The sequence below is a fragment of the Carassius gibelio genome, chromosome A13 (genome assembly GCF_023724105.1).
Source record: "Carassius gibelio isolate Cgi1373 ecotype wild population from Czech Republic chromosome A13, carGib1.2-hapl.c, whole genome shotgun sequence".
Classification (NCBI taxonomy): Eukaryota; Metazoa; Chordata; class Actinopteri; order Cypriniformes; family Cyprinidae; genus Carassius; species Carassius gibelio.
In genome coordinates, this window is record NC_068383.1 from 4,975,181 (window position 1) to 4,999,461 (window position 24,281).

General features: G+C 36.3%; 2 protein-coding genes across 2 annotated transcripts in view; both read right to left on the reverse strand.

Moving 5' to 3' along the window:
- Nucleotides 1-219: 219 nt before the first annotated feature.
- On the reverse strand, nucleotides 220-2,796 carry LOC128025937 (cadherin-23-like). The gene is made up of 4 exons (XM_052612559.1): nucleotides 1,987-2,796; nucleotides 1,785-1,913; nucleotides 1,019-1,147; nucleotides 220-831 (listed from the first exon to the last, which is right to left on the reverse strand). The coding sequence occupies exons 2-4, from the start codon at nucleotides 1,884-1,886 to the stop codon at nucleotides 577-579; spliced, it is 486 nt and encodes a 161-aa protein (XP_052468519.1). The 5' UTR covers nucleotides 1,887-1,913; nucleotides 1,987-2,796; the 3' UTR covers nucleotides 220-576.
- Nucleotides 2,797-2,982: 186 nt separating this feature from the next.
- LOC128026545 (cadherin-23-like) overlaps nucleotides 2,983-24,281 on the reverse strand; it is a 127,261-nt gene continuing 105,962 nt past the window's right edge. The window contains exons 21-30 of the mRNA XM_052613805.1: nucleotides 23,574-23,719; nucleotides 20,136-20,355; nucleotides 19,903-20,055; nucleotides 18,156-18,269; nucleotides 16,759-16,907; nucleotides 8,643-8,703; nucleotides 5,945-6,090; nucleotides 5,426-5,561; nucleotides 3,976-4,364; nucleotides 2,983-3,276 (exon numbers count right to left, since the gene is read on the reverse strand). Of these exons, the coding sequence (XP_052469765.1) occupies nucleotides 3,079-3,276; nucleotides 3,976-4,364; nucleotides 5,426-5,561; nucleotides 5,945-6,090; nucleotides 8,643-8,703; nucleotides 16,759-16,907; nucleotides 18,156-18,269; nucleotides 19,903-20,055; nucleotides 20,136-20,355; nucleotides 23,574-23,719 (1,712 nt within the window). The 3' untranslated portion in view covers nucleotides 2,983-3,078. The remainder of the gene's footprint in view (nucleotides 3,277-3,975; nucleotides 4,365-5,425; nucleotides 5,562-5,944; nucleotides 6,091-8,642; nucleotides 8,704-16,758; nucleotides 16,908-18,155; nucleotides 18,270-19,902; nucleotides 20,056-20,135; nucleotides 20,356-23,573; nucleotides 23,720-24,281) is intronic.

Consider the following 24,281-nt stretch of genomic DNA (forward strand, 5'->3'; position numbering starts at 1 on the left):
TCGGAAGTGTCTGAGACATCAGACGGTCAAACCAATGGGTGAGAGGGCCTCTAAACCATTATCAGGAACCTACCAAACCTCTGCTACCATCTCTCTGTTTAAGTGAAGTCATTTGAAACTCAATCAGTATTCCTAAAATTTAGTTTCAATCCGATTTTTGAGCACCCAGCATTTATAAAATGGTTTTATAAAGTGGATACAGATACTAAAGGCCCAAAAGTCACACTTGATGCAACCGAGACCGCTGTGAAGTTCACAACAGGAATCCACGAGCTCTAGAGTGTGCAACTTCCTGCTTCAGAAATAAGGCTGGTTGTGGTTTCCTGTTTTTGCTGTTTAGTTGTTCAGACAGGCTTTGTAAAGAGCAAATGTAGTATCTTATATTTAGAGTCAGAAAAGATAATAAAAATGATGATTAATTAATGAACAGGTGGGATTTTATTGTATCTGCTGGGATCGGACTCGATCTTGAAATGTAGGCTAATATATTACTTTTCTCCACACATGTGGCCTTGGTGAATAAATTAGAGGCAGAGACTATTCGGATGAAAGATTAGAAAGAAAAACAGACCCAAACTAACTAACACACACATACACACTTACTGATAAAGGCGGCATTCCGTCATCTTCCACAGTCACAGCGAGTGTGTACTGCTGCTGTTTTTCTCTGTCAGGAGGTGACGGTCGGGTCACTATCTCTCCCGTCATACGGTCCATTCTGAAGGTCAGGTCCTGGTTACCGCCGGTGATGTAGTACGACAGCATGGCATTGGGTCCGATGTCCCGATCCATCGCTACAACACGCAGGACAGATGTACCGCCACCCACATTCTAAAACACACACATATGCACACTGGTATTTTATATATATATATATTTTATATTAAAATACATCATTAGTTTAGATTTTTGTATACTTTTAACTTTTTTTTGGACGTGTTACATGCAGACATTTGAAAGACCAACACCTAGAACCTGTGATGTTGATGTCATTGGTTTGAGGTGCTGTGGTTCTGACCTCACTGATGCTGACGTTGTACCCACGAGGGCTCTGCAGCATGGGAGGGTTATCATTCACATCCAGAATATTCACTGTGAGCGACACATCCGTGAACCTCGGAGGGGAACCGTTATCTGTCGCCCGCACCTGTTCCGAACACATTAACACACGCACAAATCCACGTGGACATCAGTAAATAAACTCCTAAATACCTCAGAGCTAATTATGCAAAACATGCTAAATTTAACTACAAGGAAACGTGTACAAAGTCACGTAACACACTGTGACCTTGCATAGTTCTGTCTGGACATTTTCTTATTCAAAGTGAGATGCCTTCATATGGACTTCCTTTAATTAAACAGTAATATTGTTCAAATTTGTGCAATTTTCTATTTGAATTTATTTGAAAATGTAGTTTATTCCTGTGATGCAAAGCTGAATTTTTAGCATCATTACTCCAGTCTTCAGTGTCACGTGATCCTTCAGAAATCAGTTTAGTATCTTGATGTGCTGCTTAATGTTTCTGTGGAAAGCATAATGTATTTATTTGTACTTTTTTCAGGAATCTTTGATGAATATAAATTAAATGAATCCTTGCTAAATAAAAATATTAATAAAAAAGAAATAAATCCTATTAACCCCTACTGAAACTTTTGAACTGTAATGTATATGTCTAATAAAACATGCCTTTTAAAAACAAGGGAGCATGCATATGATGTTGCCTAGGAAATCTAGGAGTTTTGGTAAAGAGCCATAGCATGTGTGCGTAGTGTTTCTCTCTCACTTTAAGCAGGTAACGGTCAACAGCTTCACGGTCCAGGCGGGCGTTCAAGTAAACCTCTCCATATGTATTATTGGCTGTGTTGATCTTAAACACATCCTGCATGTTCCCCGCGATCAATGTGAAATTCACCTGACGGAGACAAGAGGGGTTACAAATGAAAGACAACTCATTCAGCAGTGTTTTGAATGTTTCTCTCCCTCACCAGTCCATTCCTTCCAGCATCTTTGTCCCGTGCCAACACCACAGCAACTCTCTGGCCGATTGGTGTGTCCTCTGGAATAGCCACTGATAAATCCGAAGTGATGTCAAACTCAGGGCTGTTGTCATTCTCATCGAGAACGGTGATTGACACCTGTCAGAGTGATGGAAAATGAGATGTTTTTCTGATAGCATATTGCAATAAAATGGCCTTTATCATTAGAAATCATTTACATACCTTCTACAAATGTGCATCAGGAAGGAAATCAGAAAAAAGAATCACACAGGTTAAATTACACGTTTCATATAGTATATCATAATCATATCGTCATATACATTTCACATCACTCTCATGTTAGCTATGGATAAAATGTTTACAGACATTCATTTTTAAAGGAATAGTTCCCAACAAAAGGGAGATTTGTGGAAGATTTACTAAACCAAGATATAGATGACTTTGTTTCTTCCTTTAGAGAAATTTATCATTACATCACTTGTTCATCAATGGATCCTCTTCAGTGAATGGCTTCCGTCAGAATGAGAGTTCAGCTGATAAAACCTCACAATAATCCATCATCAAGGCATTATAGCTTCTGACTATAATCCATAATAACACTTCTTCCAGTGAAAAAGACCATCCGTTGTTCTCTCACATTAAAATCAACCAGCATATTTCCTTAGAACTGTTTTTGCTTATAAACTGTGTTTGATCTGTGCATATTTCTCTCCTGATTCAGATGAGATGAATTTTTGATTGGAGAAAGTAATATTATTGAAAGAGGACTCTCGTTTTAGCCAGAAGCAACAGTTTGAAGATAATGACTTTGATGTCTTTGTTTATTACAAACACACAGCTTTTCACTTCACAACATTAAATGATGATTCAAATAAATTAATAAATGATTACTTGTGGATTATATGTTTTTTTTATTTGGACTCTCATTCTGACGGCACCCATTCACTGCAGAGGATCCATTGGTGAGCAAGCGACGGAATGCTACATTTCTCCAAATCTGTTCCCATGAAGAGATAAACTCATCTACACCTTGAATGGCCTGAGGGTGAGTACATTTTCATTTTTGGCTGAACTATTCCTTTAAATCGTGCTCAACTCAGGCTTCTCTACACTATGCACTGAAGGCTTTATTGAATCTGTCTTACAGATTGAACAGATCATGCAGGAACACATTACCACGGTGGAGCCTCTCTTGGGTCCTCCATCATCGGCCACAACAGTGAGAGTGTATGAATCGCCTCTCTCTCTGTCCAGCAGTCCCGTCACAGTTATACGACCCTGTAGAGTGCACAAAATCCTTTATCATTTTACATGATCCATCTAGAGAAATTACCACATCTTTTTTTAAAGACTGAATTAAATCAAAATCATTTCCAACAAAGTCGAGTAGGCTTAACTGTGAAGTGGTTTTTGTTCACACCAAGCAGGATTTTTCTCTGTGACAAGCTGGTAGAAACCCATTCTATCCCTGTAATGTTTTTTTTCCTACAGTCTAGTTTTATTCATTTTTTTTTTTTTTTCAGTTTTTTCACCCTGCAAGAAATGTATGTATCTATTTGTTTGCTTGCTTTTTCACGCCACAAGACAACTCACTGACCAATAAGATTTAAGCTTTAGGGTCATGTGTCAATTTCCTTGCCCAGACTCTGTAAAGCTTTTCCATATCAGTTTGCACTTATTGGATGGATTTAAGCACAGTAAATGTGTTAAACAGACCAGAGAATGTACTACATTTGCATTGCTAGCTTTGCCAGAAACGACAAACACCCAGAAGCTGCGTGCTGTAGTCATTTACTTGAGTCAAACACTGACCTGCTGACTAGTCGAAAAAGTAAAAACAAGTCATCGTCTTTGCCCTATCACATAGTGTTTTTCTTTTTGGGTTGCATTTGCATCACTTCGTTGCATCACGTTTAATTCTTAATATCGCCGCAGTCATTTCTTTCAAAATATAACCTGTCTATTATGTGTTCTCACCGTGACCCCGTCAATCTTAAAGAGCGCCAGAGCAGCAGGTGAGGTGTCAGGGTCGAAGCGGTACGTCAGCTGGTTCAGGTTATCGGCCGACTGCGCCTTCACCTGGACCACCTCTGTTCCCAAGGCGATGTTCTCCATCAGCGATATTTCATAACCGGCTGATAGAAAGGCCACGGCTTCGTCCAGTTCATTGAGTAAAGTTACGTAGACGGTGCAGTAGCTGCTGTGGAACGGTGGAGACTGATCTGTGGCTGAGACGTTCATTAAATAGCTGGTCTTGGTCTCGTAGTCCAAGTAATCCATTGTAGTCACCAGACCGGTACTCACATCCACCTCAAACTTATGATCAGAGCCAGAAACCAGAGCATACGCTACTGCACCGCCATCACCTAGAGAGAGCGAGACAGCAAAAGTTTGGGATTATTAAACTGGTAAAAGTGACAGTAAAGACATTTACAATGTTAAAAAAGATTCATATTTCAAATGAAGACTGTTCTTTAGAACTTTATTCATCAAAGAATCCTGAAAAAAATTATGATGGTTCCCACAAACATTCAGCTTTGTATTAACAAAAGTAAATTACATTTTTAAAAAACATTATCAAATAGAAAACAGTAATTTTGAATAGTCTTTAATCTATATTTCATAAAATAAAACCACTCTTGGCGGGCACAAGACCCCAAAGTTTTGAATGTCAGTGTTTATATATATATAGTTTTATAAAAAATATGAATTAGATTAAATATATGTTTTTTATAACACCACTTATTGATAAAATGTATAAAAAAATTATAAATAAATGCCCATCGTTAATTTCTGTGAGTGATAGATGCGCCACTTAAAAATAAAATAAAGGAATAAATGATCAATTACATGAAGAAATAAAAAAATAAAAAAATGCAACTGTAAATAAAATAAATAAATAGACATATTATAAACTATTAAATGAATGTTTTTAAATGTTTATTAATATTTAAATACAGTACTAAACATTATTTATCAATGTTACTGTTACATGTGATAGCTTGATTTTATTAAAAATACAATAATAATAATGTCGTTAGCTAACTATTTCAATAACAATCTTTATTTATATACAGTGTCAACAGGACAGAAGTCCTCTAGCACACTGTGAAGACGCAGACAGGCTGGACATGAGGAAGTGAAACAAGGAAGCAGTTGCAGACACAAGCAGAAGTGCAACAACAATGTTGTGATATTGTTTGGCATTAAAACCCAATGGAAAAATACAAGACAGCTTGAGCTATGTTAGGTGTATGACACATCCACACTTTAAAAAGATCCAAATAAATGAGAAGTGTTGTGAACACACAACAATAGCAATCATAGAAGTTCCTTTCAGACACATTTATTTCCTCTGTGAACTAGTCTGGTCCACAAACACTTACAAAAGGTCAAGAAGAGAGTGTGTTTGGATTGTGTTGTGTACCTGTGTCGGGGTCTGTAGCTCGGACCACTACCACAGATGTACCGATCCCAGCAGTCTCTCTGAGCCCCAGACGATTGTACTGCGACTGAGTGAAGACTGGAGACTCGTCATTCACGTCCTCCACATACACAATCACCTACACACACAAACTCAGTCTGACTCACACACACATTACATTCAGTACTTGTCTTAAATTACAATTATTTAAAAAAAAAGACATGTAAAGCTAGAATTAATATATATGCTAACTAATAGTTCGATGCACGGTAGGCATTGTTTTAGCAACCTCGCATTCAAGTCTGCCTCTGATATGCAAAGCACAAGTCACCTTATAATCAGTTCCTGAAGGATTAAATCAAGTCCTTTTTCATCACTCAACATCCCTTTTTACTTGGAAGTGTATCACATTATGAAGCATTGCAGACAGTAACAGTCACATGAACTTTAATATAAACCTGTCTAACAAATAGCTTTAAATGTAGTTTTCTATGGAATTATTATTTTTTCACACACACACACCCTGACAGAGCTGCGCATGCTGCCCTGGTCACTGTTGTAGGCCTCCACATCCAGCACATGGGAGCTTCGAGTTTCTCGGTTCAGAGCCACAGTTCCTCTGCTGATGAGTCCAGACAGACTGTCCACATTAAACTGACCACTGTTGCCTGCAGATAACAAAACACACACACGAGCCATACTCTGAATTAGTACATCTCATAAAGGTTGAGGTTTAAAACAATAATGCTAATTTATGCTTCTTCTGTTTCTATTGGTCAAAACATGTCAAATAGTGTCAAATGAAAACAAAATAGTTAATACTGTCTGCATTGTGCCAATAATTTTATGACAGCTAAGCACATTTTTATGGATGCCAGTTCCAGCCGAATACAGAATAAAAAGGAAAAAATAACTATTTTATTTCACAATGAATTTTTTTTTTCTAGTAGTTCTTGAAAAAAAAAAAATAATCTGAATCTTGAGATATGGTCCGTGTAATGCTTCACAATTTTGATTTGATTTTCAGACTACATGATGCAAATGCAAAAATGAAACCATACATTATTTATTTTTTTCTACTTTTTTTATTATTCATAAATCAATAATTGACATTTTCTCTCCTTTTTTCAGTTCACTAAATTGTGACTTAAGAAATTATAATTTGAATATTTTTTTTATTTTTATTTTTTTACTTTTTTAATCTTGCAATTTGTACTGTGGGCTGAACCATTAGCATGGGGGGGGGGGTGTATCACAGACTGTTTCACACATGCTTAATGTGGCTTAATGTATCCTACTAAAACAATGACACCGGAGGACACACCTTATTAATAATAAATATATAGGGGATACCAGATTCACACACAAGAATCTGGTATCCATCCCGTGACCTTAAAGGGGTCATACGATGTTGCTAAAAAGAACATTATTTTGTGTATTTGGTGTAATGTAATGTGTTTATGCAGTTTAAGGTTAAAGAACCACATTATTTTCCACATACTGTAGATTATTGTTTCTCCTCTATGCCCTGCATCGATTTTTATAAAGCTCATCATTCTGAAAAGCGAGGTGTGCTGTGATTGGCCAGCTATCCAGTCGTTGTGATTGGCCGAATGTCACAAGCGTGTGACAGAAATTTTACGTCCCTTAACATATTGTGATGCTCTGTTAGAATGAATGGGCGTGTTAGAACGAGCTGTTTTGGGGGGTGTGGTTGACACTTAAGTTTTATAGAGAATATTTCTTTGGATTTGAGACATTAGTCTTTGCAACTTTACAGATCTTCTTTATGCACCAAGAGCTTGTAACACCCCACAGAGAAAGGTAATCTGCAGTAACAGCATTCTAATATGGAATAATATATAAATGATATATAATAACCATGTTTGTCCCACAAACCATGCCCTACCACACAGGCTAATAATACTGTCCCACTTTTCAAAACCATTAACCTAAAGTGGGACACTAAGAAATTTGACTAAAATATCAAATATATAGTTTATACATACAAAGTTATACTATATTTTGATGGACAAACATTTTATAAACACGTTAGACCAATAAGTAACGAGAATGTCTTGTTTATAATTAATTTCTACTCCTTGAGATCAAGTTTGTCCAAACTCTATGTCACTGACCTTTGGGTGGTCTTCACACAATGTGCTTCCTGTCTGATGATCGCTCTGCCCTCAAATATGAGTTCATGTGATTTTGATGACATGACACCACAGCTTTGGCTAACCCATAGTTTCACTGGCATTCATTTAATATATGATGGAGCTACAAACACTATAGGTGTCCCACATTAGGCAGTGTCCCACTTTAGGGCAATTCACCCTAGTTTTATATGGGAGGAATTCGCTTCATGTGAAACTTGCGTGTTGCGTTATATTCTGGGCTGTTCTCGTGTGTAAATGTAACTATACTTTATAAATACATTGTCATAATAAATATACAGAGAGTTTGGGCTTTTAATTTATGCCACTGTTTTTATTATTAATAAGTGTCCTCCAGTGTCACTGTTTTTGTAGAATACATTAAGCCATGTTAAGCAGAAGTCTGCGGCGAAGCTAGCGCTAATGGTACAGCCCACTGTGCAAATTGTATGAGAAACAAATTGAAAAATAGAAAAAATTTTAATTATTCAAATTATAATTTCTAAATGGGGAAAAAAATATGTTTGGTTTCATTTTTTTATTTTTTTGCATTTGCTCCATGTTGTCTGAAAATTGAGTTGTAAAGCGTTTCACTGACCAGATATAACCTCACAATAGCAAGATATAAACAAATACAAAATTTCTGACTTTTTTTTTTTTCAGAGTTCCGAGTTCTGAGACATTGCACATCTCACAATTGTTTTTGTTTTGTTGCAGATTAAAAAATAATTTAGTAATTGTGAGTTTTTATCTTACAATGTTTATTTTTTTTATTTTATCTCAAAATTCTGACTTCCCCTCTTGGAATTCGAAGTTTAAATCTTGCAATTCTAAATGTTTTGCCATCCTGAGAAAAAAAGTCAGATTTGTGAAATATATATTTTTTGAATTGTGAGACAATTGCCTTTATTCATTTATTTATTTAAACTGCAGTTATCTTTACTTAATATAGGCTACTGTATATAGTGCAACAGTGTTAGTTAGTTAGTGTAGTAGATTGTGTGAGTGCATCTGTGCAGTGCATTGATCTGTGACATCAGGAAACAGGAAGAATAAGCAGTTACCAGAGAGAATCCTGTACAGAACTCTTCCGTTCTCTCCCTGATCTGCATCTGTGGCCTGAACCTGCAGACGGACATGACCACAAACACATGTAACCACATCACATACACACCCATCAACTGCTAAATAATGAGATTGAAAGTAACACTCAACACACTGTACACCCACACAAGCACAAACAAAAATATATTTGATACCTTAACACACAATCAAACTTTTGATCACACAACAATTGGACAATTGCATTATTTTTACTGACGCAAGTGAAATGTGTAATTTCTTCAGAACGAACAGCACAAAATAAAATGCAGTATGTTTGTTTGGCTCAACCAGTATTTGATCTAATAACCAGTGGACGACCGATCAAACCTAAAACTCCCTTAACTGCAGTAAAACACACAGCCTGAAATGACTTACAGTACTGCTTTTAAATGCAACATTGATAGGATAAAAGACATTAATTTTCAATAAATAGTTACTTTTATTAATAACAATAATTGGAATAAATAATTCCAGTGAGTAATATTGTTAATTAGCCCAACTGCTGGCTGTTAATGGATGCTGAGCAATACCAATTTGTGACTTCAATATAGTATGCGCAATCACAATTTCAAATATGGCTTGTCCAATCAGAATTCAGAGTCAGAACTATCCATTTTATTTTTGCAATGTCTGCTGACACTAGTGGCACAGAAATGAAACACTTCACCTTTTAATGGTTGCAATGGCATGACTATCAACTCATAGAGGCTTGAAAACACAAATACAATTTGAATGATCATAGAAAACTCAGAAATAAGGCTCAGAAGTTGTTCCTGAATATATTTACACACATTAATTAAACCATTTGGCGCACACTGAATACATCTGTATATTAGTCAAATCCTACTGACAGTGAGGAGGACGGCCCCTCCTTCAGACTCATTAGCTTTATAAAAAGATGTAGAGGGGGGAAGAAAGAAAGCAGGGATCTAGGGGGGTCTCTTTTTGGAGAGAGATGAATAGAAAAAGCAGACCGGACCATACCATCACATGGGGGGGTTAAAACTTGAGACTGAAAGTTTGGCTCAAGAAACACACCGCCATGGTCTGCTGATCGCGAAACACTGAAAACACAGAGAGATTGATTTGGAGTCTCTCTGAACGGATCTCAGCTGCACATATCCTGATCCCCATCTCCCAGGCGTCTCAACGTGATTTTAATCAAGGAGTCACCAGCCACAGCCATCGCTAAAGGTAATGTTGAACCACAAAGAATAAACTGAAAAATATTTCTTATTCGATGAACCCCTGTTGCAAGTAAGTTGTGTTTTGGATGCTGGTGTCCATACTGGGATTTTTCATTTCTGTTCTGCTGAGAGACATGGCTATTCTGGTCCACCAGCCTCAAACCTGCACTAACCAGCATAAACCGGCATGGACAATCACTCAGCAGTGCCAAAACCATTTTATTTTGCCATGATGTCAGTCATAAATGACATGGGACAACAAGTTATGTCTGTATTACTGTAATTTACTAATTCATGGATATGCAGTGACTAAAATCACAACATAATAAATTGCAGAGATTACTATATGGGGAAAAAGTTACTCACTGTGTACACTTGTTCAAAAGTAGATTATTATTTTATGTATTTTTTAAATAAATTCAGCAATAAATTAATCACAAGTCAAAGTAAAGCCTTTTAGATTGTTACAATTCTATTTTAAATTTATATATGCCCGTTCTTTTGAACTTTTTTTTTCTCACCAAAAAATATATCAGTTTCAACAAAAATATTAATCATCAAAACTGTTTTCAGCATTGATAATAAAAAGAAACATTTCTTGAGCAGCAATTCTGCATATTAGAATGATAAAACAAAAAAAAAAAAACATTTGACACTGGACTGTAGTAATGATGCTGAAAATTCAACTTTGCATCAAAGGAATAAATTAAATTTTAAACTATATCAAATAGAAAAGTTAGGTCACAAAAAAAAAAAACATTTCTGACTGTTCTCATTTAAACATATATACAAAAATTCACTTTAAATTGGAAAAACAAATTTTAGCTGCCTGCTTGAGCAAAGCCTTCATCACACACAAAAATATGTGATGAAGTGTGCATAAATACATTTCAGCAGAGCCATAAAGTGGTAACTAATAAAGTGTTTCACTAACAATAGTTCTCATCTCAGGTGCCTTTTCAGCTTGTTTGTGGCATTTAAGATAAAGAATAATTTCATGTCCCAATGTGTTTTCATCTAAGTGATAAAACACTCTCTGTGTGCTCAGAATTGACATTTAGGAGCAGAGAGGCAGAGTAATTGGTAACTTGGGTGCTACACTCTGTGCGTGTGTTTCAGATGGATTGAGAGTTTAACAGACCCAAAATAAGCTTTCAAAAAAATAAAAAATAAAGCCAACTGACCACATTTCTCTTCTGACTGCTCACTTAGTGGGGCACCAAAATGTTTAATGTCAAATGCCATTTCAAATGTGTGTTTATGGCAGCGATGTAGACCAGAAATGGGCTGTTCTTGATGAAAAAAATGAAAAAAAAAGATGCAAATGCTTTTGCCTGTTTGTACATAATTAACATGTAAGGACATCCTGCTCCTGGAGGCTCAATGTCCTGCAGAGTTCAGCCCCAAACATACTTGCCTGGAAGATTCTAGTGATCTTGAAGAACTTCATTAGCTGATTCAAACATTTAAAGGGGGTTGGAACTAAACACTGCAGGACTGTGGCTCTCCAGGATCAAGACTCGACAAGCACTGTTACTGTAAGAGTGATAGCATGTTTAACTTTAAATTGCATACACTGAAAAAAATAAAATAATAATAAAAGTTAAATTAATCTTTTTCCATTAAACATATCTAAAACAAAATATTTAAAATACCTTAAAACAACATAAATGCATATGCCTTATTAAGAGTGTGAGACAAAATCCAATTGCATTTTGCCTTATTTTTTCACTTATTTTTTAATTTTGCCAGTGCAAGACTCATTTAAGAAAAACTCATAAAGACACTTTCACTGAAGGCAAGCCGTAGTTTCTTCAGTGCTGTTTCAAGAGAAAATGTATTTTGTATTAAGGATTTTAAAGGATTTATTAAAGGACTGAAAATTGAGACAAATATCTTTCTGCTATTCAGACAGATTCTCCTCCAGCTGTAGCTCAGCAATTACAGTAGTTGATCTTCAAAAGCAAAATGACGGTAAAGGAAGATGTTGAAAAGCGAGAATGTTATGCATATTTGGTTGCGTTATGAATTGCTGTATGGCACATTTCCAAACCAATACATGAAATTGTAGGTGCAGCTAGAAGTGCTTCTGTTTATGCACTTGCTTCAATTTTCCTGACCTTAGAGTCTCTGTGTGTGTGTGTTTGTGTGTGTGTGTTAGAGAAAGAAAGAGAAATTAAAAGCCCCTCGCTAATCTATAATCAATATAGTGCAATATAAATCCACCTCATTTTGACCTTTCTTGACATTTCTTTCTTAAAATCGCTCAGTCATTCTGAGAGTCTTGCAGAGGAGCGCTCAGAGCAGCTGGTGTTGAGCTGCTAGATGGTGATGGTGAAAAAGTGTGTGTAGGTGTGCAGTCCCGCCACCACAAACCACAGCTCCGTACCTAGAGGAAAATGAGCTCAGATGTTGCTCTGTCACTGCTCAGGGACTTCATGACCTCTTTCATTTGATGTTTCTCCTACAAATCCTGACCAGCAGTGTTATTTTAGCATTATTTCATATTATTAATTGGAATATGCTTTTATTTTTTACTTTCAATTTATTTTTAGTAATTTTGTCATGTGCTTTTGATATTTTATTAGTTTTTGTCTTTATATAAATAAATAAATAAATAAAAAAATGCTTACGTATTTGATTTCAGTTAACTGCCAAGGTGACATTTAAAATTGTTCAAATATTTTGGGTTTAATATTTATATTTTATGTGATTTTAGATGTATTTCAATTAACAAACACATTTTTGAAAAAATTAGTTTAAAAAAATAGTTTTAGTTAATAACAACATTGCTTAGAAGAAATTAATGACACACAAATGAGACAACTGATGATAATCAGTTATTATAAGCACAGAACTCATGAAATTAGATCATGAGCTTCATAAGAATTTTGATTGCCAATTTGAGCAGAGTGTGAGACAGTATTGACATTTATACAGTGTTGAGGTCTTTTTTGCCCCCCACCCCGACACATTTCGGACCACTATGTATAAGATCGTAGCACTTGTGCTCACATTATTGCGTAGATGTTTTAGGCCTTTGGTTTAAAATACAGTGTGCCTGTACTCTTCACCTCTTTGCCACCTAAGAGACAACTGAGATATTAAAGAGATTTTTTCTTTTTAAGCATACACACACACACACACACACACACCTGTCAACCACATCCTGGCATCTTGCATGCATCTTGCTCAAGCACACATTCACACTTTTGCACAAGCTTGAACCCAGAGGATTTCAAAAACACCTACATCTTTACTAAAAACATGCCCCACTTAACCCAGATTTAACTCTTCCTGTTTTGTATCTCTACAGATCCAGACTGACATGGATGTTTCCTTCAATCAGTCCCTCTCTAATCTCTCACTTCCGGTCTCCCCAACGTCTCCACCTCTGGACCTTCACCACCCCCTCCCGACCATCATCATCATCATCATCATCATCATCATCGTGTGTCTCTTCGTTCTGTTCGGGGGTTTTGTGACCTTTCTAGCGGTGGGCTGCCCGTCAGGAGGGTTCTGGGGTGTGGATGGGGACTGTGGCCCTGCAGACGGTTTCTCGTGGGGCCAGACTCTGTCCAGCGAGCCCCAGCTGAAGCTCTGGAAGCGTTTGGGCTCGATGAGGCAGTCGTTTTCCTCTGCGCCGGCCTTCAGAAGACCAATTCAGCCATATGTCGCCCAGAGCAGGAAGCAATCAGGGTCGATGTCGCCCGCAGAGTCAAAGACAAGTGACTCCCACACATATATTACTATACCAGCTCTCCTGAAGTATTCCACCGAGATATAAGCTCTGTTGCATCACCTAGTAAGCCGTCTTACTATCTAGTATCTACATAGACAGCAGCCTTCTAAGTGACTGATTTATAGGGGGGGTGAAATGCTCGTTTTCACTCAATATCCTGTTAATCTTGAGTACCTATAGAGTAGTACTGTATCCTTCATAACTCCAAAAAGTCTTTAGTTTTATTATATTTATAAGAGAAAGACAGTCTGTACCGATTTTTCCCGGAAAAACACGACCGGCTGGAGGCGTGACGTGTGGGCGGAGCTAAAGAATCACGAGCGCAAGTAAGCTTTTGAGTTGAGAGCGTCTGGAAGCTGTGACATTACCGTGAGGAAAAAACCATCATCCAAAACAAACCATGACTAACAGTCAGATTCAGCCGTTTATTTATGATCCAGAACTGAAACTGAACGAGAGCAGCAACGACTCGCTCCAAGCGGGGCTCGAACCCGGGTCTCCGGCATTGGAGGCAGACGCACGTGACTCTTTTTCGTTGGGACTGCATCATCCTTAAGAAATAAATGATACGCAAATCCATCGTCAAACTGGGCCTTGTTTGTAAAACAAGCATCTTCGAAATGCAGGGAACAAACAAAAACACTTGCAGAACTCCGTTGATGCTCTGTAAAAATAAACTCCATCCACTGGTCCTTTAATGCTGTTTTTTTTTTTTTTGGTAATCTGTGCAGGGTTGTCTTGCCCTGGCAACCAAAAACACACTTATTTTGTGAATTTTCGTGATGCTCTCGCTCTGATCAGCGAAATGTCTGTGCTCAGCCTCTCTCTGCTCTGCTATACGGGAGCGCGCGCTCTTCCGGCAGAAGTGCCTTAGGACCCATATAAGGAAATTCCGCTCCATCTAACGCCACACAGAGCCATACTCGAAAAAAACTTTCCGAAACTTGTGACAAACCGGAAGGAGTATTTTGGGAACAAAAATACTCCTTCAAACGTACAACTTAATTTTTGAAACTTTGTCCATGCATGAAATAGTATTTCACCCCCCCCCCCCCCCTTAAAGTGCATTTCATGGGCAACAACTATGTGTGCCACAGAAACATGACTCCAAATTGAGTTAAAAAGAGTTGTTAAAAAGCTAGTGATGTGATTCTCTAATGAGCACAAAAAAATGCATAGCAAGCAGATATGAAATAAAAATGATTTAACAGAATTTAAACTGACTATTTCTTCTATTATTCTATGTATTGAATGAAATGTATTGAGAATTGGCATTTCTATCAATTTGTCTGCCATTGTCACTGGGCTCAATGACGGATGCATGTAAAGCTGGCGAGGTTTTATTACATATATAAAAAAATAATAATAAAAGTATTTAAAACATTTTAGCAAAAAAAAAAAAAACAACAACAACAAAAAAAAACTCTGAAAATAAATGTAAATATGAGAAAATATTCAAACTAAACTTATATTTAAAAAAATTATAAAAAAAACTAAATAGAAATAAAAAACACTAATTAAAATGACAAAATTACTAAAGTCTACACATATAAGTATTTATTTCACACACACAATCTTTATATAAATCATAATCTAAATCAGCCAGAAACCATGTTATTAATATAGAATCAGATAACACTCTCCATGTGTGTATTAAAACTTTATGGAGACAGTATTCACATCTGGAGTGTGTCTGTAATTGCACAAACATACACAATCACTGCAAACATGAGAACAGAAACTGTGACCTCAGTTATCAGCACTGACAGAGACAAGCCAAATCATTTCATTCATCATTCACTTCAAACCAAACAAGACATGACTCAACAATCCAGCCATTCGGTGGCCGCAACTCTATAACAGATGGACATCACCTACTGTACATCACTAACAGACATGACCTGGATGAGCAAAGACCAGGGGCTTTCTGAGTAATGGTGGCCATTTTGACTGGGCATTAACAACATGACTATTTATTTAGAGGAAATTCTGATTCATTTGCACGTATGTAGCCCCATGTAGAGCACGTAGAGTAATTGTGCACTTAAAGCACACTTAAAAATCTCTGAATGTCACAGCATTAGAAACCAAAACAGCAAACCACTTTGCATTTGCAAAGACAAACTGTGGTAGAACTTGGTGCTTACATTATATTAACTACTGGCTTATTCTGACTTGACCAGCATTGGGTAAGTTACTCTAAAAAATTAATTAATTAATTAATAGCTACAAATTACATATTCTCTCTCTAAAAAAGTACTGCATTACTTAATCCTTTCTAAATCCCATATCAACCTCGATCAGTTGAACAACACATGAATAATCATATAACAGCTCTTTTAATTATTTCAAATTAATAATACGAAATTGCATATTACTCAAACTTACCATTTAAAGGGAGAAGGTTACTTTAAAATCCTCTATTGGTTAATATAGAAGTGTTCTTTAGTCTATACAGTATTTAATAAGTTAAGAGTAATCTCTTACTATACTTTTTTAAGGAAAAGTAATTAGAGTAATTAATTAATTACTAATGCATTACACCCAAAAATGTGTTTGACAGCCATAAAATCTTTATTTTAAATAGAATATATATTGGTTTATTATTTTAAACTTCTTTTAGTAAAATGTTTTGCTGGAAAGGTGTGTTTGTGCTATTAAAAAAACTTGTGATTTTTAGTTTTTAGTTGTTGTTGTTGTTGTTTTAAAGTGTGCTTTAAGTGTCAAAAAAACTTTCTCAACTGCTGTTGTGCCACTGTGATTCTGGTTTACACTGGAACGGCAAATTTGGAATATTCCCCAAACTAACTTCAATAACAGTTCGACATATGGAAAGAGGTTAAAAGCCCTTTGAAAATGAAACCGCCCTTTATTTTGTCATCAGAAGTGATTCTGCTGACTTTCTTGAACTAGAGCGTCATCATGGTTACCCTGTTCTGGCCTTTGTTGCCAGCACAGCGGAACATGACATCACAGAAAACCACTGATAACATGATAATTCTACCGTTGTTACAGACAAACACAACATGACAATCATACACCCTCATGTGCCATTTCATAATACCAGTACTGTGACAGCTTTGCTATATATATATCGATGAGCATTGTTTTTCTATATCAGAGTGAATTGTGAATATGAGTGTGTACCTGTAATATACTAGTTCCTCTGGGTATGTTCTCCAGGACGCTGGTCTCATAGCTGTTCTGGAGGAATATAGGCCTGTTGTCATTGATGTCCAGCACCTCCACAAATACTGTAGCTGTTCCTGTCCTCCGGCTTCCCGCCGGACCATTATCTATGGAGAAAACCATCAACCATCTAGCCAACACAGCTAGGAAATGCTACTCGCAGTACAAATAAAATACAGTTCAAAGATCAAGCTTGACCAGTGAATTTCTATAACGTTTCCAGTTATGGACAAGGATTTTTGGTAACACTTTATATTAGGGAAAACATATATTAACCTTTTAAAGAGTTTTCCCCTCAATAAAAGGAAGTTGTTGTTGCAGTCATGTTTAGGTATTGGGTTGAGTTAAGGGATCTAGAATATGGTCATGCAGAATAAGGTATTTATATGTGCTTTAGAAGTAGGCCAGTATGTCAGCAGTATGTGTGCTGATAAGCATCTAGCTAATCGTGAATAGTGTTTCCTAATCTAAAGTGTTACTGGATTTAAAAAAAATAATTTGGCTTAGATTAGACTCAAGAAAAGCTGGAACCCCAGCTGGAATTTTTTAGTATACTTAAAACTAAATTGTATAATTATATGTTACTTTTCTAATTTGTATTATATGCATTTTAATTTATATTATACCTGATATTTTTAGGTTTTGCATGATAGCAACATAAAAACACTGCCACAATACAGCCTTTATGACTCATACCTCCACTGGTCTTAAATGGTACCAGTCATCTTTAAATAAACATTAGTTGCACCAAGCAACAGCATGCCATAAACTAGCCTGAGCCACATATGAAATACCCACAGAAAACAAACCTTGACAGCTCTGGCTTACCACGTTCACTGGTGTTGGTGTAAAAGGTGTAAAGTCAGAGAAGAAAAAAAAGACCTAAAATTAGCTCAAATAATGTGTGTGTGTGTGTGTGTGTGTGTGTGTGTATGTATGAACGAAGACATTTTTGCATGTAAAATGACTTGGAAGAGTCTTTGTTTCTTGAATCATTGTAAACAGTAAATATTCCCAGGGTCATGTTTTCTGGTCTTCCAAAACACGCATTAATTTTCATCCTAATTATCATTTATTTTCAGATAAGAATAGTGATGTACTTGATGTAATATTTCTTAGTACTGAAAAAAATTGGCCAGCATATTTTTCATAGAAACACATTAAACGGGTATAAAAACAGCTGCAGTATTTCTAAATGCTGTACCCAAGTCAAACAGGAAACCACAACACATTTTCTTTAAACTCAGTCATTTAAACAGGAAGCTGCAGCAGATCGTATCACATGTGCACGCACACATGCATAACCAATTGTTTTAACACACATGCATAACCAATTGTTTTTATATGAAACTCACCAATCGCTTCGATCACTAGACTGTACAAGACCTGAGTCTCGCGGTCCAGACCCACCACAGTCCGTACTATTCCGGTCCGGAAACCCACACTAAACTTTCCATCTTGGTTCCCAGCTATGGGGACACACAGACATAGACTAAGAAATCACACATCTCAACTCTGAACCCTAGTGTGCTGTCTTAAAAGACATCATACTAACTTTAATGGAACCTCATAATTAAATGATTTTGAATGTGGTAGTGTGTGCTGTCATGCAAAAATCATTCCTCGATTGATTTCAATGGAGTCTGGCATTAGCATGCTGCTATGATAATGATGTAGTGCTGTTAATGAGCATAAAATATTTGTGACCATGGACCACAAAACCAGTCTCAAGTGTCAATTTTTCAATGATGTATGGTTTAATAGGATTGGACAATATTGGGCCAAGATACAACTATTTGAAAATCTGAAATCTGAGGGTGCAAAAAAATCTAAATACTGGGAAAATTGCCTTTAAAGTTGTCCAAATGAATTAGCCATGCATATTACTAATCAAACATTACGTTTTGCTATATTTACAGTAGGAAATCCTAATGATTTTTGGCATAAAAAAAAAAAAAAGATAAATTTGACCTATGTTTTTTTTTTTTTTTTGGCTATTGCTAAAAATATTCCTCAGCAACCTTTCGTGCTCCAGGGTCACATTTGGCAAAACATTGATTGAAAAAAAATAAATAAATAATAATATATATATATATATATATATATATATATATATATATATATATATATATATATTAACTATACCTAAATCCTTTTGCGATAATTATGTTGTACTCTTTTAATGAGTGTAAAATCCACAGCATACACAAATATTATATTAGAAATATTAAATTTAACTGAGGTAATTATGTACTTTTGAAATACACAGTACACACAATTATATTATAAATGATATTATAAATTTGAATTTATAATGAATTTTTTACGAATTTAACTATATTTAAATATTTTTCACGGAGAAAATGGTGTGGTAATTTTGTTATAAACATTCAATAAATAGCACATGCAAATATTTGGTAAAATTGTTTTTTTTTTAATCAATTTAACTATTTTAAACCACTTTTCATGAAGATCACGAGTGGTACTTTTCTAACAAGCATAAAATATGTAGCAAAAACAAACTAGTGAATTTGTAACCATTTTAACTATATAGAAATACTTTTTGTGAAGATAATGATCTAAAAATAAACTATTCATAAAGTAGTCATTTAAACCAATTTAACTATACTAAAAATTCCTTTTGTGATAATATTGTTGTGCTCTTCTAATAAGCATAAAATGCATAGCACACAAATGTTTAGTAAAATAGTGATTTAAATATATTAAATATAATATGATATTAAGTATGCTTTTTGTGAAGATGATGTAAAACTTTTCTAATAAGCTCATAATATATAGCACACAAATATTTAGTAAAACAGAGAATTTTTAAGCAATTTAATTTTGGCTTCCGAATGTGCTTCATCTGTCACTTAAAAACATCTTTTCCCATTGAGCTCGTCACAATGCATCGCAATTCTCTTTAAAATGCTGTCTACTGTATGTAGGCTGCTCACTGGATATTGGAACAAAGCCTTAGCTTCACATCTGTTGAAAGCGAGTCACTGTGGGTCACAGCATTCCCAACCAAAATCCCACAGAGTTGCTCCATCAGCACAAACTCACTCGCACCCTGTGATCTGTGACCTTCTGCACTCTGACCTGTGATAAAATAGCTGAGCTCTGCGTTTAGACCCGTGTCATTATCCATGCAGTTCAGTCTGACCACCACATAGTCACGGGGCACGTTTTCATCCAACGATACGTTATAAATGCTGGGGAAGAAGGTTGGCGTCTCATCATTCATGTCCAAAACTGCACAGAAAGAGTGACAGATATCAAGATGATTTAGCATTTGCATCTAAACACAGCGAGGCAGTGATCCGTTGATGTACCTGTGATAGTGAGAGTACTCGTGGAAGTTCGAGGGAACTGGCCTGCATCATACGCAATAATCCTCAGATAATACTGGCCAATCAGCTCACGGTCCAGCACTGCGGTGGAAACCAGGACTCCTGTGGTGGTGTTGAGCTTGAAGTCCAGCCGTGGCATCCCCATCTGAAGCGCCATGGTTACCGCACCATTGTCACCTTCATCAGGGTCCTGCACCTGCACCTGAGGGAGGAAACTGGACAGTTTTATTACAAGAACTTCGCCAAAAGTTGGCATTAAACCTAAGATAACCCCAAAAGTGGTACAAGACCCCTTGGATTTAAGTTAATTTCGCATACAAAAAGTGTTCCAAAGCTTTTAATTTTTGTCAAAAGATATTTTGGTTGTTACTGAAAGAAGTCTCTTATGTTCATCGAGGTTTCATTTATTTTGTCAAAAATATGGCAAAAACAGCAATATCGTGATAGTTTTTTTTTTTTCTTTTTTTACAATTTAAAATAATTGTTTACTATTTTAATATATTTTCAAATCGAATTTATTCCTATGGTGCAAAATTGAATTTTTAGCATCATTACTCCAGTCTTCAGTGTCACATGATCCTTCAGAATATAAATTTTTGTAACATTATAAATGCTACTTTTGAATGATTGAATAAGTCATTTCTGAATAAAAGCACTGATTTCTTAAAATAAAAAATAAAAAATTACTGACCCAAACTTTTAAACTGTAATGTAACTAGGTGTAAGCAAAGATTTATATTAAAAATAATATATTTATGATCATTCTATGTAAGGCCGAAAGGATGACTTTTTCCCACAAAGCGACGTAACCTATGCTCACTCTCACTCTTCCAGCTATCTGCAATGGTTTCATCTTCACTTCCTTGCCCTAAACTGTTAGCATCTTTTGATGCTAACAGTGTTACCGATACTTTCTGCTCCACTCTTACATCTTGTTTAGACACTTTTTGCCCCTTGTCTTCCAGGCCAGCCCATACCACCCCTTCTGCCCCTTGGTTATCTGATGCACTACGCAAACACCGTTCTAAGCTTAGAGCTGCTGAAAGGGTGTGGCGCAAATCCAAAAATACTACTGACCTTAATGTGTATCAGTCACTCCTCACTTCCTTCTCTGCTAATGTCTCCACTGCTAAAATGACATACTACCATAACAAAACTAACAATTAATCTAACTCTCGCATGCTTTTTAAAAACTGTCCTCTTCATCTATAATAGCTGACAACTTTGCCACATTTTTCATCAATAAAATTAAAATCATCAGTGCACAATTTTCCACACCACAATCCATCAAGCTCATATCACCAGCAAACACACACTCATTCACATCCTCTTCACTCTCTGAGGCAGAAGTCTCCAAATGCATCCTTTTTAATCATCCTACTACTTGTCCGCTTGATCCTAGTCCATCTAATCTCCTTCAAGCCATTTCTCCTGCAGTTGTACTTGCACTCACTCACATTATTAACATATCTCTTCAAACTGGTGTTTTTCCCTCATCATTTAGACAGGCTTGTATAACTACACTACTTAAGAAACCCACCCTCAACCCATCTCTTTTAGAGAACTACTTCCTTTCATTTCAAAAACACTTGAATGAGCTGTGTTCAAACAAGTCTCTGCATTTCTCACACAGAACAACCTCCCTGACAGAAACCAATCTGGCTTCAGAAGTGGACATTCAACTGAGACTGCCTTGCTCTCAGTTGTTGAAGCTCTAAGACTGGCAAGAGCAGGATCCAAATCTTCAGTACTTATCCTGCTTGATCTGTTCGCTGCTTTTGACACGGTTAACCACCAGATCCTCCTATCAACCCTACTGGCAAAGGCCATCTCAGGAACCACACTTCAGTGGTTTGAGTCTTACCTATCAGATAGGTCCTTCAAAGTATCTTGGATAGGTGAGGTGTCCAAGTCACAGCATCTAACTACTGGGGTGCCTCAGGGCTCAGTTGTTGGACCACTTCTCTTCTCTGTCTACATGGCATCATTAGGTTCTGTTGTTCAGAAACATGGCTTTTCATACCACTGCTATGCTGATGACACTCAACTCTATCTCTCTTTCCATCCTGATGATCCGACGGTAGTTACTCACATCTCAGCTTGTCTAACAGACATTTCTTGCTGGATGAAGGACCATCACCTTCAACTCAACCTTGGCAAGACAGAACTGCTTGTGGTTCCAGCAAACCCATCGTTTCATCACAATTTCACTATTAAGTTAGACACATCAACCATGACTCCTTCAAAAACAGCCAGAAACCTTGGAGTTATGATTGATGATCAGCTAACTTTTTCAGACCACATTGCTAAAACTGTCCGGTCCTTCAGATTTGCTTTATTCAACATCAAGAAGATCGGGCCCTTTCTTTCAGAACATGCTGCACAACTCCTTGTTTAGGCTCTCGTTCTGTCCAGGCTGGACTATTGCAGTGCTCTCTTGGCAGGTCTTCCAGCCAGTTCTATCAAACCTTTACAATTAATCCAGAATGCGGCAGCAAGATTAATTTTTAATGAGCCAAAAAGAATACACGTCACACCTCTGCTTATCAATTTGCACTGGCTACCAATAGCTGTTTGCATAAAATTCAAGGCATTGATGTTTGCCTACAAAACCATCACTGGCTCTGCACCCATTTACCTTACTTCAGACTTATGTGCCCTCTGGAAGCATTCTGCAAGTGAACGTCACTTGATTGTGCCATCCCAAAGAAGCTCAAAGTCACTTTTACAGACTTTAAATGTTCCAATGTTTCAAATTAAATGTTCCCTCCTGGTGGAATGACCTTAGCCACCTTCAAGAATCGGCTTAAAACCCATCTCTTCCATCTTTATTTGACCCTCTAACTTTAGCACTTATTCTAATTCTATTCTTTAAAAAAAAAAGAAAAAAAAAACTAACTACTAAATTCGAAAAACTAAATTCTAACTATGTGTCTAATCTTTTTTTATTCTATTTTATTTTCATTTATTATACAATATTATATATAAAAATACCTCTAACCTGCTCTATTTTCTTTTTTTTATTCTATCTGTTTTCTTTTAATTTATTATATTATTTAAAAGCACTTGCTACGTGTACTGCGTTTAAGCTAACTGAGACTTGTTATAGCACTTTTTGTTTTTTATTGCTTTCATTGTCCTCAGTTGTAAGTCGCTTTGGATAAAAGCGTCTGCTAAATGACTAAATGTAAAGCAACTTATTGACAAATGTAAAATCCACTCTTTTCCATGAAGTTAAAATGCCTTGAGATCTCTGGCTGTCAAGTTCAATTGCAGTTTTACTTGGTTTATTCCAAAAGCACATTTTAATATAAAGATTTTATCCCAGTTCCCCTTGCATGAAAAGACAGTCTTTACTTGTTGTATATTTGATCAGTGCACTCCTGGTCCTTGTACAGGTTCAACCAATCAAATGCTAACCCTGAACACAGATGATCCAATGGGAAGCCCCTCTGGTACGTCAGCGACAAATGGAAGGTTGATAAAGGCAGGATCATTATCGTTGAGGTCCAGGAGGTTCACATACACTGTGGCGCTGGCTGAAGAGTGCAGTGGAGGTGTCCCAACTGAGGAGGGCAGCACAACAGAGACAATACTTCTATACTTTACTGCACAACATGAGTTTTCTCTAGTAATTAGATCCACTGAGGGGGTTGAAAATCTTAAAACTGAAATGTCAGTTTGTTTTGTCATACACAACTCAGACTAATGCTCAAAACAGACTGACTGAGAAAGAAGCACACATTTTGGTAAGACTTTTGGAATGGAGTATTAGCCACGAGTAAGTGACATATAAAGCATTACTCAATGAGAAACAGTTTACTCAAAACATACTTTGAAATATAATATTGGGATATGTGTTTCAGTATCTGGATATCTGGGAATATATAAATTTTTGAAGAAAAAAAAACTAATATATATAGAAAAACATGACAAAAAGAGATTATTACTATTAATTCTGGTTAATTAAATATTTGTGAAACGTCAAGCCAACCACACTGCATACAGCATGGTACATATACAGTATACAGTATTTAATACATTTGACATATGTTCAAAAGTGTGCAGTCAGAAAAAAAGAAAAAAAAAAACATAAAATTGAAAAATTGCTGTTTTGCATAATTACTT

What these genes read in the sequence shown, in the direction of transcription:
- LOC128025937 (XM_052612559.1), bottom strand. Translation starts at nt 1,886, where the DNA reads ATGCAGGATGTGTTTAAGATCAACACAGCCAATAATACATATGGAGAG. An exon ending in TTGACCGTTACCTGCTTAAA is followed by an intron (nt 1,148 to 1,784) that starts GTGAGAGAGAAA and finishes TGTTCGGAACAG; the next exon opens with GTGCGGGCGACAGATAACGG. An exon ending in ACAACGTCAGCATCAGTGAG is followed by an intron (nt 832 to 1,018) that starts GTCAGAACCACA and finishes TGTGTGTTTTAG; the next exon opens with AATGTGGGTGGCGGTACATC.